The 15,916-nt window shown below is 32.7% G+C and overlaps 1 protein-coding gene across 1 annotated transcript; it reads left to right on the forward strand.

Annotated features, from left to right (window-relative positions):
• The first annotated feature begins 46 nt into the window (after positions 1 to 46).
• On the forward strand, positions 47 to 515 carry LOC133849798 (histone H3). Its single transcript, XM_062285884.1, has one exon. The coding sequence runs from the start codon at positions 105 to 107 to the stop codon at positions 513 to 515; it is 411 nt and encodes a 136-aa protein (XP_062141868.1). The 5' UTR covers positions 47 to 104.
• Positions 516 to 15,916: the final 15,401 nt, after the last annotated feature.

The raw sequence follows: 15,916 nt of genomic DNA on the forward strand, positions 1-15,916 counted from the left end.
GGCAACCCACCACCAGTTTTACTATAAATACGAGAGCCGAGTCGCTTCGTCCGATTATTGTGTTTTTAACATTTGCTGTGTGAAGTGAAAATTGTGAAATAAAAATGGCTCGTACTAAGCAGACTGCTCGTAAATCGACCGGAGGCAAGGCGCCTCGTAAGCAGCTGGCAACTAAGGCGGCTCGTAAGAGTGCTCCAGCCACCGGCGGTGTGAAGAAGCCTCATCGTTATCGCCCCGGAACTGTTGCCCTGCGTGAGATCCGTCGTTACCAGAAGAGCACAGAGTTGCTGATCCGCAAGCTGCCTTTCCAGCGCTTGGTGCGTGAAATTGCTCAGGATTTCAAGACCGATCTGCGTTTCCAGAGCTCTGCTGTGATGGCACTGCAGGAAGCTAGTGAAGCCTACTTGGTTGGCCTGTTCGAAGATACTAACTTGTGCGCTATCCATGCCAAGCGTGTCACCATCATGCCGAAAGATATCCAACTGGCCAGACGTATTCGTGGCGAACGTGCTTAAATTGTGACAACGTTATGCGTTGTTGTTGACAAGCATAAAATTATCAAACAAATCGGTCCTTTTCAGGACCACAATTTTATTGAAAGAAGATTTACATTTTTCTTTAATTAGTTTAGTATTATATTAAAATAATGTACAAATTAAAAATAAAGAGCGCGTGAGTTATATATGATTGACATATATATACATGAGTTGTATTTTCAATAAATAAGAATTTACACAGTGCTGTAGTGCTGTACTGGTTTATTCAGAGAATTGATACAAACTGAAGTTAAGCTGTGCAAGAAGTGCTATTTTATACTTGGATGTTGGCGGCAGCCAAACCGTCTGAGTTGTTTATAATTACGTTAGCATATTCTGACTTTGGAGTTGTGGTTAGTGTTTATATTGGGACTTTCAGTTTCAAGAGATTGCAAGCTTGGTTGTTTATGTTTACGTTAAAGAAGCTAGCAGTCCCAGTTTGGGTTATTAGTTTATATTGGAAGCTTGAATGTTTATATTTACATAATTGAAGATCGCAATCCCGATCTAATGGAATGCTTTGTATGTGTAAGTGTTGGGTAAGTGGTAAGTGGTGACAAATGAGATGGGGAAGTGGTAAGTGGTGACAAATGTATAACTCCTCCATCGCCAGAATTTGAATTCTCCTGAATTCTTTTAAAATTAACATGAATATTATTAGGTCTTAATTTTATACACAAGTAAAATATTAATATTAATATAATAATTGCAAATGTAATTGAAATGCCATAACTTATTTTTTTATGAAATTTTAACTCTGTGATTTCTTTTAAGTTTTCAAAGTTCTGTATTGAGAAGTGTTCAAAGTTTATTGTGTTTTTATAAGATTGGTTCAATAAGTTTGTTGGGTAAAAAAATCTATCATAAAATTCAATTTGTTCATTTGCAAAGCTTTCAGATAATATTTGAATTTTACAGTTAACAAATTGTATTAAGTAGTTTCCATTTAATGTAATATTTCTTTGATCGCAATTTTGTTTTAATTTTTCGTTTTTACTGTTTCTTACAATTATTGTTTCATCATCTATTTGTTCTATTCTGGATTTATTGTTGAATTTGAATTTACAATTGTTGTTTATTGTGCAGCTTTTACTTAATGTTAGTTCCCTTAAAATTACATTTTCTTTATAATCGTATATTTTATTACAAATTTGAGTAATTAGTAAATTTTCTTGATCAATTTGAATATTGTTGCTGTTAGGTATTGCAGTTATGAGTTTAATGTCTGTTTTTACAAAGTTTTTGGGTAGCTTGATTGCGTTGTTTTTGTATTTTAATATGCCCATTCTGATTAATTTAATTTTATAAAAATCTATTTTAAATTTATTTATTTCGTCTTTTGATAATATTTCTGGTAAAAATATATTGTTTTTTGCTGATGCAATGGTTTCTTGAATATAATTTAATTTTTCTTCAATATTTTTTAAAGTTCTCATTTGATCATTGAATAATATGTTTTTTATTGTTTCTTTTGTTTGGTTATTCATTTTGGCTGAAAGAAGTTCTATCATATTTCTGTCTTGATGGATTATGCCTGCTAGTGTGTTAATAGTATTATTAAAATGGTTGTTAATGTGAATTTGTTGGTTTAAGTTAGTGATTGCATTGTGATTATTTTGATCTATTATATTTAAGTGTTCTATAATTTCTTCCCTGTCCTCATTGTTCATAATGCCAAATAGCCATTTATGTACGGTGCCTATTCCATTAAAAATACCTCTTTCTGTTCGTGTTGATGGAGTGATAGAACTTACTTTTGCCCTTAGTAATTCTATTTCATCAATTAATGTTTCCTTATTTGCTATTTCGATATTCTTTATATTGTCATATATTTTATTGATTATTATAGTGATTTGATTAATGTCAATAATGTGCAAAATTATAATAGTTTCATTTACAATTTCTGTAGAATACATATGTATAGGGACATATCCTGCCTCCTCTTGAATTGGGACCACATGCAGTCTAGCATGTGTCATTGATAAAATCATTAAAGTGATTAATAAAATATTCTGAAAGTGCGAGTAAAAGAAAAAATGTATATATATATATGTATTTATTACTAAAACTGTTAATGTATATGTGCATGTATTTTAATTTTGTTCCATTTTAATGGTCTTTTGATATTACATGGATGAATATCTTCTAGTTTGGCGTATCTAAAATACGGCTCATCTTTATGTCTTAATCTTTTGTAATTTTGAATTGGTCCTTCCTCTCTTTTTCTTCATACTGTTCTCTTTCTTCATTTAGTTTTGTTATGATTTTTCTTTGTTAGCGCTTATTATTTCTTTAAGGTCTTGTGAGTTCTTTTGTATTTTTAGCTTCGTTTGGGGAGCATTTTATAGTTGTGTGATACCTATTATTGTAAGTGTTAACAGCAATTTGAATTTTTGATTCTATCGAGATGTCTTCATCTATGCTATTGACAATTTCTATTAACGTGGAGTGAAGTCTTTCAATGTCTGCGTTACCTGTGTGCGAGTTTGGTTTTGTTAAATGTAACTCGACTTTTTCTTTATTTAAGAAACTTTGAATCTGTTCTGATCTAAATTCATTATCCATAATAATTTTGTTGGGTTTGCCAAATTTTGTGAATTGCTCTATTATAATTTGCAATTTTGCCCTCCAATTCCTATCTTTTATATTGTATGCAGCTACGAATTTTGTAAGTTTATCTATGATTGTAACAAATGATCGGTGTTTGATATGGAAAATGTCTATATGAATTATTTCATTTTTCTCTTGAGGAGTTTCTGTGATATTGAATTTTGCTTTGATCGGTTTCCTGTCATACTTAATTTCTCTACATTTTGTGCAGTTGGATATAACTAAGTTAATGTGCTCTCTAAGTTTTGGATAATAAATTTTGTCTTTCAAACTATAAAATGTCTCGTTCATGCCACTATGTAGGGATTCTTTTGTGTGATATAAAGCTATTTGTTTGTCGAGATCCTGTTCGTCATTTATGTCTACTGCTCGTTTTGTACATTTTAAGAATTTTATATTTTTCATGTCTTTAAAACTGTCTATTATAATACATTGTACTTTATAGTAAATGGAATCTGGTACTTCTGAATATATGCCAATAGTTCCCCTATTAATATTGTTTAAGAGTTTCTGTTCTATTTCTAAATTGTCGTCTGCTGGATTAATTTCAATAATTTTTCTGCCTTTATTTTTAATTATACTGTCTGTTGCTAAATATGTGATAATGATTTGAGTTTTGAATTTATTAACTATATCATCTGTTATATAAAAATCGATTGGTTCGTTCTCGTTTGCTGAGTGAATTGTGTCTGTCAATGCTAAATTTGATTCATTAATATTTTCTTTGTCTATAAGCGGGCTGTTTCCTGCCTACTGAGGAAATCCGCTACTTTGTTATTTTTTCCTTTTAAATATTTGATATCACAATCAAATTCTTGTAGTTTCAATATCCACCTTTGATGTTTGTCCTTGAGGTCTTTCCCTTTGTATTTTTTATTTAGATACATAATTGGTTGGTGATCAGTTATAATTGTAAATTGTGTGCCATATAGGTAATGCCTAAAGTAGTCTACGGCATACACAATTGCCAGAAATTCTTTATCTGTCGCGCTGTATTGCTTTTCGTGTTTGTTTAGGGTCCTAGATACGAATGCTATTGGCTGAGTTTGCTGTGATAACACTGCTCCTATTGCAAAAATCACTCGCATCTGTCGTTAATGTAAAAGGTTTATCGAATTCTGGGAATTTCAAAATTGGATGTGAGCTTATAAGTTCTTTTAAATTTTCAAAAGAATCTATAAATTCTGGGTCATTTTTATTAATATTATTTCCTTTTTGTAAATATTTGATCATAGGGTATGCAATTTTTGAGTAATCTTTTATGAACTTTCTATAAAACCAGTCATGCCTAAAAAACCTTTTAGTTGTTTTTCTGTTTTTGGGATTGGAATAGCTAAAATATCTTGTATCTTTTTTGGATTTGGTCGAATTCCGTCTTTACTGAGTACATGTCCTAAAAATTCTGTATCTTGTTTCATAAATGAGCATTTATTTACTTGTATTTTTAATCTGTGTTCTTGGAGTTTTTTAAAAATTTTTTCTAAAGCATGTTTGTGTTCTTCGAGCGTTGTTGAGAATATTAAAATGTCGTCTAAGTATACTACACATATTTTGTTTATGTAATCTCTTAAAACATCATTCATTAATCTTTGAAAAGTTGCTGGTGCGTTTTTTAGTCCGAATGGCATTCTAACGTATTCATAAAGTCCTAATGGTGAAACAAATGCTGTCTCTCTATGTCTTCTTCAGCCATCAAGATTTGATGATAACCTTTTGCTAAGTCCAATGTACTGAAATATTGAGCCCTACCAAGTTTGTCTAATATTGAGTCCATGAGAGGTAACGGATATTTGTCTGGTATTGTTACATGATTTAATCGACGATAGTCTACACATAATCTATATTTTTGTACTCCTGAATTATCTATTTTCTTTTGGCACCATGCATATAGGTGAGCTGTATTTACTTCTGCTTTTTCTTATTATGCCGTTTCTTTCCATTTCTAAAATTTGTTTTCGAATTTCTTCTTCATATTTTGGAGAACACCTGTAAATTTTCGAATTGATCGGTTGGTCCGTTATTGTTCTTATATTGTGTACCACTGTATTTGTATTTGTCAATTGGTCGCCTTCTTTATAGTATAACTTGTTAAATCTTTTGTTTAGATTGGTAATAATTTCCTTTTCTTCGAAATTTAAATCTGTTAAATTAAGGCTTTCAATTTCACTTACTTCCAAAACACAAGCCTCTTCAGGATACTTGGAATGGAATGGAATTTCAGCATCATTTATCAGTTTAATTGTTTTCTTCTTGAAATCAATAAATTGAACGTTTCTTTGGATGAAGTCCATACCCAATAGAAAATCATATGATTTATCCAGGGTAAAGCCACCCATCTTGAACGAACTTGTGGAGAATATTGAAATTCTCTTGGTGCTTCTGTCATAACTAAGTAATTATTAGTTTCAAACTTTGCATTAATTGTATGAATTGTTTTTGAATATTTTTCAATTATTTTGTAAAAATTTTCCTGCACTCTATTTGTGTTTAATATACTAATTGTGGATCCAGTATCTAACAAAAAAGTAAATTTACAATCTTCAATTGTTCCTTCTATTAAAATTTTTCTTTCATCCGAGGCTACTGGGTAAAAAAATCTTTAGGGATTTCACTTGTTGTACTTTTATTATCATCATCAATTATATTATCAACACTCATTGCCTCTGGGGGATTCTGTTTAACATTTTGACTTTCATTTTTATTGTAATTATTATTTGGATATTGATGTGGATTATTGTTAGTATTCTGATTTTGTTGATTATTGTTATAGTTATGATTGTATTGTGGATTAGTATTGTTATTCCTATTTTGTTGTTGATTGTTATATTGTCTCCTAGTATTTTGACTTTTGGAAAATTGCCATTATTATTGTTGTTTTTATTATTATTATTGTTGTTATTATTATTATTATTATCTTTATTATTATTATTTCTTTGATCAATATTGTTACCTGAGTCATTCTCGGTATTTTTACGAATTAACAATCTTTGATTTAAATTTCCAAAATTTAGACCGATATATTTAGCAATTTCATTTCTAACCATTTGCACTGTTGTTAATGGCATTAGCGAGACTGCCATGGAGCCTGCAGCTAATTCTTTTATTCGTTGAATCAATAGTGAACTTAATATATTTACTAAGCTTTCATTATTTTCAAATACAGCAAAGTCTGTTATTTCTTCCACTATGTACCTTACCTTAATATCTAAATCTTTAATAGATGTCACTCTGAGATTGTTGATCTTCCTAGTCAAACCCATTTGGTCCATTCTTGGCCGGTAATGATGTCGCAATTTCTCCTTACATTCCTCCCACGTTGTCGGTGTGTTGATGGTGAGAACTGTTCTTGCCTGTCCTTGAATCTTCGTGTTGAATATAACGCTGAAAACCTGATCCGCATCATCTGCATATTCCTGCATAATCTGGTCCACTGAAGCAATGAATCCATGGAGAGTACCATCTTGTCCAGTAAATGTTGGAAGATATCGAGTTTCCTTTTCAATTTGGTTTCTAGCTCTTGTTCTTGAGTTCACATTTGGTAGTTGCATTTGTTGAACAACAATTTGAGTGAGAGCCTGAATGCAATTCTGCATTTCGTTTATATTTTCGTTTGCCATTTTAAAGTTTATATTTTTTTTTTAGATTTATCTTTGATTGTTAAATTGCCACTGGATTGTTTAGTTTTAGTTTAGTTGCACAATTATGACTTTGTCCCTTTTTATGCCACTATTGTTTTACACTTTTTCACTTTTGGTGATAATTGTTATGCCTTTTCGGCTAAGTTCAAATATCACTTCTTAGTGTGTGTTTTGTTTTAACTTTTTCACTTTCGATAACACTTGTTATGCCTTTTCAGCTAGTTCAAATGTTACTTCTTAGTGTGTTATTAATTTATCCGTCCGTTCAGACCGGCTGCGCCAGTTATATATGATTGACATATATATACATGAGTTGTATTTTCAATAAATAAGAATTTACACAGTGCTGTAGTGCTGTACTGGTTTATTCAGAGAATTGATACAAACTGAAGTTAAGCTGTGCAAGAAGTGCTATTTTATACTTGGATGTTGGCGGCAGCCAAACCGTCTGAGTTGTTTATAATTACGTTAGCATATTGTGGTGATGACCGTCTTGGTCACCATGTGGGAAGACTGTACTTGTCTCCAGTAGGCACGTGTCGAGAATATTAATTAAGACACTGGTACGTCTGTACCTTTTGGTTTTCACTTTGATAATGATTTATTGGAAAAAATCAAAGCATGATCTAGCCTAAGTACATAATTAGTAAAGCACGCGGTGAAGCCGTCGATGCCGGCAGCGAAGCTGCTGCATAGTTATGTATTTGCATTTTATATTATGTATTCTAAGAATATGCGACAAAGCATATTCGCAAGAGAGAGAGAGAGTCTTATGTGCATATACATATGCATGCACTCGAGTCGGAATGTAAAGCGACAAAGTATTGCAGTTAACTGTAACGAAAGCGTCGCTGATTAACTGTTCATATTTTGGAACAGTGCACAGTGGTTCCGCTAGAGGCCAAAAATCAAAAAAAGTGATAACAAAGAATAGAAAAAAATTGCACGCAAATTGTCTCTAAAATGTTCAAACTTCTTGATGGCAAACTGGTTTTGTCTGGAAATCTAACGGGACTTTCTAAAAATAGAATGCAAAGCGTAATCATGTGTACATTTTTGCAGTGCAGCTGTACTAAGCAAGAATTTTTACAAAACAAAATTGCGATTCAAAGTGGTCAAACGTTTGTCATAGTGATCCGATTTTCATTATTCAAAATGCATTTTGAAGTTGAAGGTATTTACTTTAAATGTATATATTAAGAATTAAATAAATCCAACAAATTTTTTAGTGAAATTAACAAATTCGATTTAATATTTTTTGTGTATTTTGTGAACGTATTTTTTATGTTTACCTAAAGTTTTAGTTGTGTTCCCCCCCGATTCCCCTATAGATATTATGTTCATTGTATTAATCAGAGTTTTTACTTAATAAAAGTGTTTAAGTCATCTGCAGAAACTTGCCGATGTGTGTGAAACAATTAACAATCTAACGCAACCTTTTATTTCTTCAAGGTCAAACCTGTCCAGCAGAGCCCCTGTGTTTGTTTTGTGTGTTTGTCTTCGTCTTTTCTTGTGGTTTACATAGTGTATAAAACTTCGTAATATTGAAAAATTTTTGTTTTTAACTTTTAATTTCATAGGCGACATAAGTCAGTGTGTGTTCGCACGCCTACATATTTTAATATATGGTGCTCCAAAAAAGGCACACACGCTGGAAAATTACGACAAGTAATTGCTGATGTCCAACAAGATTTGATAAACAACGGCTTTAGAGATGAACTGAATGCTTGTATTCAACCAATTGAGTATATTTGCAAAAAAATTGTTGATTTTGGATGCGTTATAAACGTAAGAAATCTTCTATTTTACAATATGAGTCTGATTGGCTGACTATAAAGCAGACAATTTTATTGAAAAATACAAAAAATGTACCCCAAGAAAATGCGGAAAGTGCTCCACGCGGACGTCAAAAATTAAATTTTATGGAGTCTTCAACGAGGACTAAGCGTCGGCGTATAGCTCAGCTGGTCGAAATTGATGAGACCGCTGTCTCTGCATTACGCAACGAAAACCAAACCCAAAATGTATTGCCAGCGGATCCCACAGAAGTAATTTCTCTTTTAATGGAGACTGGAATGACCAAGCACCAATACTTGTTGATTCGGAATTTTGTAAACAGCAAAATATTATTCGATTTTTTTCCTAGCTATCAATGCATTTTAAGCTCTAAAAAGAAAAGATATCCTGACAACATATCTGTAGACGAATCCTACGCAGAAGTCGAACTTCAAAGCTTGTTAAATAACACAGCCTCGAGCATACTTGAGCTTCAATCTAATGTTATTGAAACAATTGCAGATGATTCTGTTGCTCATCTGTTATTAATTGGAAAATGGGGATTTGATGGAAGTACGGGCCATAGCGAGTACAAGCAAATGTTTTCCAATAATGATGTAGACGACAAAAGTTTATTCGTTACATCTTACGTGCCTCTTCAACTTATTTCAAAAATTGATCACAGAGAAATTTGGAAAAACCCTCGGCCTTCGTCAACTCGTTATTGCAGACCAATTCGATTCCAGTTTAAAAAGGAGACTACCGAAGTATCAAAATCACAGGAGAAATACTTTAAGGAGAAAATAAATTTTCTAATACCTACAGAACTATGTGTCCAAAAGAGAAAAATATTCGTTGAGCATAGCTTACAATTAACTATGGTAGATGGAAAAATTTGTAACGCTTTAAGTGAATCGCATTCCACTAAATGTTATATTTGCGAAGCAAAGCCAACGGAGATGAACAATTTGAATGAATGTTTGGACAAAAGGTATCAACAAAATATTTCGAGTTTGGATTATCTCCACTGCATGCAAAAATAAGATTCTTTGAATACTTTCTTCACCTTTCTTATAAGTTAGTCATAAAAGTGTGGCAAGCCAGAGGGCCACAACAAAAACAAAAAGTTTTAGAAAGAAAGAGAGAAGTTCAACGGGATTTTCGAGATAAAATGGGCTTAATAGTGGACCAGCCTAGAGATGGCGGCAAAGGAACATCCAATGATGGCAATGTAGCGAGAAAATTTTTTTCGAATCCTCGGTTGTCTGCAGAAATTACAGGCCTTAATGAAAATTTGATTCATCGTTGTTCCACCTTACTGCAAGCTTTGGCATCGGGACACAAAATCAATGTACTCAAATTTAATGAATATGCCCTCGATACTGCGAAAGGGTTAATCAAGGAGTATCCCTGGTACTATTTGCCTGCGACGGTTCACAAGGTGCTTATTCACGGATCTGCTATTATAGAGCACGCAATTGTTTCAATTGGAGAGCTCTCGGAGGAAGCTGCAGAGGCGAACAACAAAGAAATAAAGAAATGCAGACTGAATCATACCCGCAAAATGTCACGAATACTTACAAATACAGACATATTGAATTATTTGCTTTTACGGTCCGACCCATATATTACAGGGCAGAGAAATATTGAAAAAAAGGACAACTTAAAATTATTTCCCTCAGTTAATAGCTTGCTTGAGGAGACATCCTAAAATTTTTGTATAATTTTGAAGTTACAACCATTGTACATTTTGTTTAGTACTTAAATGGCTCATAAATTGTTATTGTTTAATTATTTCTTAAATTTTATTGTTTGCGGTTCATTGGTTGGCGGATTTTTTCAACTACAAACACTATTTACGAAGCTTGGTAAAACTTTCAGCCCTCTAATGCCATTAAAAGCATTTTTGGCCGCGCTTCCCTACAAGCGGAACCACTGTGCAGTGTTCCCTCGAGATGTGCGCATACTATGTAAAGCAACAAAGTGTTGCTGTTTAAATGTTTTTATTCATTACAGTGTTCTCTCAATATATGCACATACTACATCTCCCTCCTTTTGAAAAATAGCGTAACAATGTGGAGCTATTTTACATAAATTTATTAATTACGTTTTTATTTTAAAGAATATATTTATATTTATATTTATATTTACACATCTTGTATAATTTCTTCAAAAAAATGGTTTTCTTTTTTTTTTCATATTTTTGGATAATTGGCTTAAAAATTACTTTTTTTCTTTTATGAATTAAAAATTTTTAACCTATCTTTATGGACTATTTGTTTTTTTCTAGTTTTTCCGGAAATTACTATATTATCATTCTTTTCTATATTTTCTATTTTATAGGGTCCTAAATAAGTTGGATCTAATTTATGTCCTGTATCATTCTTAAGTAGGACTTTATCTCCTACCGATATATCTACGTTTATTACTTTTTTATCATATAATTCCTTATTTTTTCTCTTAGCTTCTTCTAACATAATTCTAGCTCTTTTATATGCTATTTCTAATCTATATTTGCTTTCCTTAGCATAATCATCTATATTATATAAAGGTTCTATATTATCTGTGCTATTAAAATGTTTTAGTAAACTGTTTGTTTTACCGAAAACAAGTTCATAAGGACAGTAGTCATGTGCCATAGATGGGGTTGTGTTGAAACAGTAAACGAAATATTGGATCCATACGTCCCAATCAGTTTTATCAACCGATATATATGAGCGTATGTATTCATTGAATGTTCTGTGACTTCTTTCGACTGTTCCAACTGTCTGGTGGTGGTGTGCAGTTGATGTTATGTTATTTATTTTTAAATACTTGCACAAATCATTTATTATGGAGTTTTTGTATTCTGTTCCCAAGTCCGTAATGAACGTCTTCATTGGACCGTACTTTAGAATAAAATTCTCAAAAATCGCTTTTGCTACTGTGTTCGCATTTTTGTTTGGAATTGGAATCGCGACTAGATATTTAGTCAGATCACAAATTAATGTTACTGCGTATTCATTTCCATTTTCAGACCTGGGTAGTGGACCGATCGTATCCACTATCACTCTGTCGAAAGCGTGTATTGGCGTATCAGTTATTGTTAAAGGAGTTTTTATTTTTCTTGTCACTTTTGATTGTTGGCATTTTGGACATTTTCGAATGTACTCAGTAATATCTCGAGTCATACCTTTCCAATAATAATGTCTTTTGACCTTGGCCAAGGTTTTTGAGATGCCTGTGTGACCTCCTTGTATTGGATCATCATGGAATGTAGACAATAGAGCTTCTTTTTCTTTTATTGTTGCTATTTGGGTCACCGGGTTGAGTAGCGCTACTCTCAATGAAATTAATATTTTATTGCCCATATTTTTGAAATTATCAATTGAAACGTGTTCAAAGATTTTTTCCCACGGTGCCAATTTGAGTTGGCTGATTTTATTTATACCGGCTTGCGTTTCAAGCCTTTGGAAAAATTGACCTAAGTCAAGAGTTCCATTGGTATATAAATCGCTAACATCATATCTTGCAATTATTTTCTTACCATGTTTAAAAAACATAGCATATTTTTTACATGCAAGGTCACTACTTTTCGTACTTCGTCGTTGTTAATGACTTCATATACTTTGGGCTGAGAAGCTTTTTCAGTAGATTGCCTTGGCAATTCTATTTTTTCTTTTCCTGCGCAGGGATTTTGTCTACTTTGATACCTGGTAGTGACTTTCAGGATTTTATTTTGTATGTTTTTTAGTTCTGTTATTGTTATCCGTGATAATGCATCGGCTACAAAATTATCTTTGCCTCTTAGGTACTCTACTGTAAAATTATATTCCTCCAATTCAAGTCTCATACGCGTTAATTTAGAACTAGGATTTGTCATTGAAAACAAAAATGTTAATGGTCTATGGTCTGTTTTTACTATGAAATGATTTCCGTAGATATAGGGTCTAAATTTGGTAATTGCCCAATGAATAGCTGTTAACTCTTGTTCCGTCGTGCTCTTATTACTTTCTCCTTTGGTAAATGCTTTCGATGCGTATGCTACTGGAAGTTGAGTTCCATTGTGGGCTTGTGTTAGCACTGCCCCACAGGCTTGCTTACTAGCATCTGTAATTATACAAAATTCTTTTGTAAAATCTGGATATTGTAACAGAGTTGGCTTTATTAATTGAGCTTTAAGATATTCAAATGCATTTTGACATTCATCAGTCCACTCAAATGGAACATTCTTCTTATTCAATCTTGTTATGTGCCTAGAATAATCGGCAAAGTTTTTGATGAATCGTCTGTAGTAATTACAAAATGCAATGAAACGTCTAGCGCTGTCAGAGTCATGTGGCACTGGATAATTTAATATGACATCAAACTTTTTGTCATCAGGCAAGATTCCTTTATCTGTACATTTATGTCCCAAAAATGCATAAAAAATGAACATTTTTCAGGATGCAGCTTTAAGTTGTGTTTCCTACACATGTCAAAAACACTAATTAAATTATTGAGCATGTGTTTTTCGGAACAACCGATTACTATCAAATCATCCATATAAAGGAATGCTTGTGATGGTTCAAGTCCAGAGAATGCGATAGTCATCATTCTTTGGAAGGAATTTGGCGCTATTTTTAGTCCAAATGGCAATCGCGTGAAGCGATAAGAGCCATTGCTCGTTGAAAATGACGTTATATCTCTAGAGTTTTCATCCAGCTCAATCTGATGGAAACCTGACATTAAGTCAAGGCAAGAGAAATATGTTGCTCTTCCTAGTTGATCTAAGATATCATCGATCCTAGGAAGTGGAAATTTGTCTGATAGTAATTTTTTATTAATTTGACGATAGTCAATTACTAATCGCCATTTCTTCTTTTCATTATCTATTGATTTCTTCTTCACCTAACACTGGAGTATTCAAAATTGAAGGTATAGTTATATCTAACGAATATTTTGATTTAATGCTGTTCAAGTTTGTATTTAATCTCTGAAAGAATCGTGATACATACGACCAATGGCTAGAATCTAACTTTTCTTTATTTTCGTGTATAAGTGAACGAGCTTGATTAAAACATGCAACTAGTATTGTTGCGTGCCTACTTATTGTCTCCTTCGATATATTTCTGTTTTGTGCTAGACACTTGTATGACTTGTCGAAATTTTCTTTTATTTTGATTAATACGGCGTTAATATTTTGCCATTCCATTTCATTTTAAAAGAAATTATTCAGACGTATATATATATATATAATTTTTAATTTTGTATTTTATTCATTTTCTTTTTTTTTTTAATTTACATTATTTCCTGCCTAATTGTGTATGGTTTTCGGGCAATACTCTAATCGGGCAACTTTAATGTCGCTCAGTTTTACAATTCTTCTTAATATTTATAAAAAAAAATATGCATCGTAGTGCATTCAGAAAAAAAAATATGCAACGCAGTGCATTCAAAAAAAAATTTCCGCTCTTGGCAGCGCTGTGTTTTGGATGCTTCGATGTTGGAGGGGGCACTGGCGCTGTCTGCACGGGCTGCTTCTAAAGTTGTTGGTGGGGCGCCGGTGCTGGCTGCACAGGTGTAGTAACAATTCGCTGAATATAATGGTCCCTCGCAGTCGGCAGGACAGGTCTTCTTTAGTTGTGGCAATTCTTGCTTTTGAGGTGGAACAGTTTTATCTGGTTGTTTTGCAATATTGCTTATCGCATGGTAGGTGTATGTGTGCGCGGTTTTGTCTTTGCGGTTGTTTAATTGTTCTTTAATGTGTTCAACCTCTGCGTGTACCTTGACAGATTTATCCCAAGGTAAAGAGTCTGTACTTAGAAGCTTTAACAGTTGGGCTTTTCTTGCCCTCAACCGTTTTACCACTCCGCTCCGCTTCGCACACATAACACTCTACTCACTGCGTGTGATTTTTATTTCCAGATTGGATTGCAGTTTGTTCCTCCTCCTGTTTCCTTTCCTGTCCCAGCGTCGAATTTGTTGAAGATTTGCAACTTCAATATGTCACGGTCGCCATGTGGTGATGACCGTCTTGGTCACCATGTGGGAAGACTGTACTTGTCTCCAGTAGGCACGTGTCGAGAATATTAATTAAGACACTGGTACGTCTGTACCTTTTGGTTTTCACTTTGATAATGATTTATTGGAAAAAATCAAAGCATGATCTAGCCTAAGTACATAATTAGTAAAGCACGCGGTGAAGCCGTCGATGCCGGCAGCGAAGCTGCTGCATAGTTATGTATTTGCATTTTATATTATGTATTCTAAGAATATGCGACAAAGCATATTCGCAAGAGAGAGAGAGAGAGTCTTATGTGCATATACATATGCATGCACTCGAGTCGGAATGTAAAGCGACAAAGTATTGCAGTTAACTGTAACGAAAGCGTCGCTGATTAACTGTTCATATTTTGGAACAGTGTTCCCTCGAGATGTGCGCATACTATGTAAAGCAACAAAGTGTTGCTGTTTAAATGTTTTTATTCATTACAGTGTTCTCTCAATATATGCACATACTACAATATTCTGACTTTGGAGTTGTGGTTAGTGTTTATATTGGGACTTTCAGTTTCAAGAGATTGCAAGCTTGGTTGTTTATGTTTACGTTAAAGAAGCTAGCAGTCCCAGTTTGGGTTATTAGTTTATATTGGAAGCTTGAATGTTTATGTTTACATAATTGAAGATCGCAATCCCGATCTAATGGAATGCTTTGTATGTGTTAGTGTTGGGTAAGTGGTAAGTGGTGACAAATGAGATGGGGAAGTGGTAAGTGGTGACAAATGTATAACTCGTGTTTGGTAAATTTCACATACTATTGTATCTACATTTATATTAAATAAATCTTAGATAATGAAAAAAGCGCATGTTATGCTGTCAAAGTGTGGTTTTATTTCCCAAGCAATATGCAGTACAAAAAAAGAACCATTTCAAACCAGAGACAACATAGAAGAAGATACATTACATTAAATAATTTAATTATTTATTATAGATCAGTGTATATGACTAAAATAATACATTTAAGTGAACAATATTAAGATTAATAATACAAGGACGTAAATATTTATTATATTTTTTTTCTTCATATGTTGAATGTTATGTATCTGTTAGTACTTACTTTGTACTCTCCAATTGTAAAGACGGTTTTATACGAATAAAATGCATATTTAAATAATAGATTTTTGTAGATATTATACAAATCGATAAGAAAATGATATTAAATAAGTAATATATTTAAAAATTCTATTTTTTACATTTATTTCTATTTTTCCATATCAATTTTCAATAGCTTCTAACACGTTGAGGTCGCTTGGTTTTCACTGTACATGGTCAAGTTTGAACCAAAATTAAAAATATGTGCAATAAATTATATTTATATTAAATAATACATTTAAA

The sequence above is a fragment of the Drosophila sulfurigaster genome, unplaced genomic scaffold (genome assembly GCF_023558435.1).
Source record: "Drosophila sulfurigaster albostrigata strain 15112-1811.04 unplaced genomic scaffold, ASM2355843v2 contig_454_pilon, whole genome shotgun sequence".
NCBI lineage: Eukaryota > Metazoa > Arthropoda > Insecta > Diptera > Drosophilidae > Drosophila > Drosophila sulfurigaster.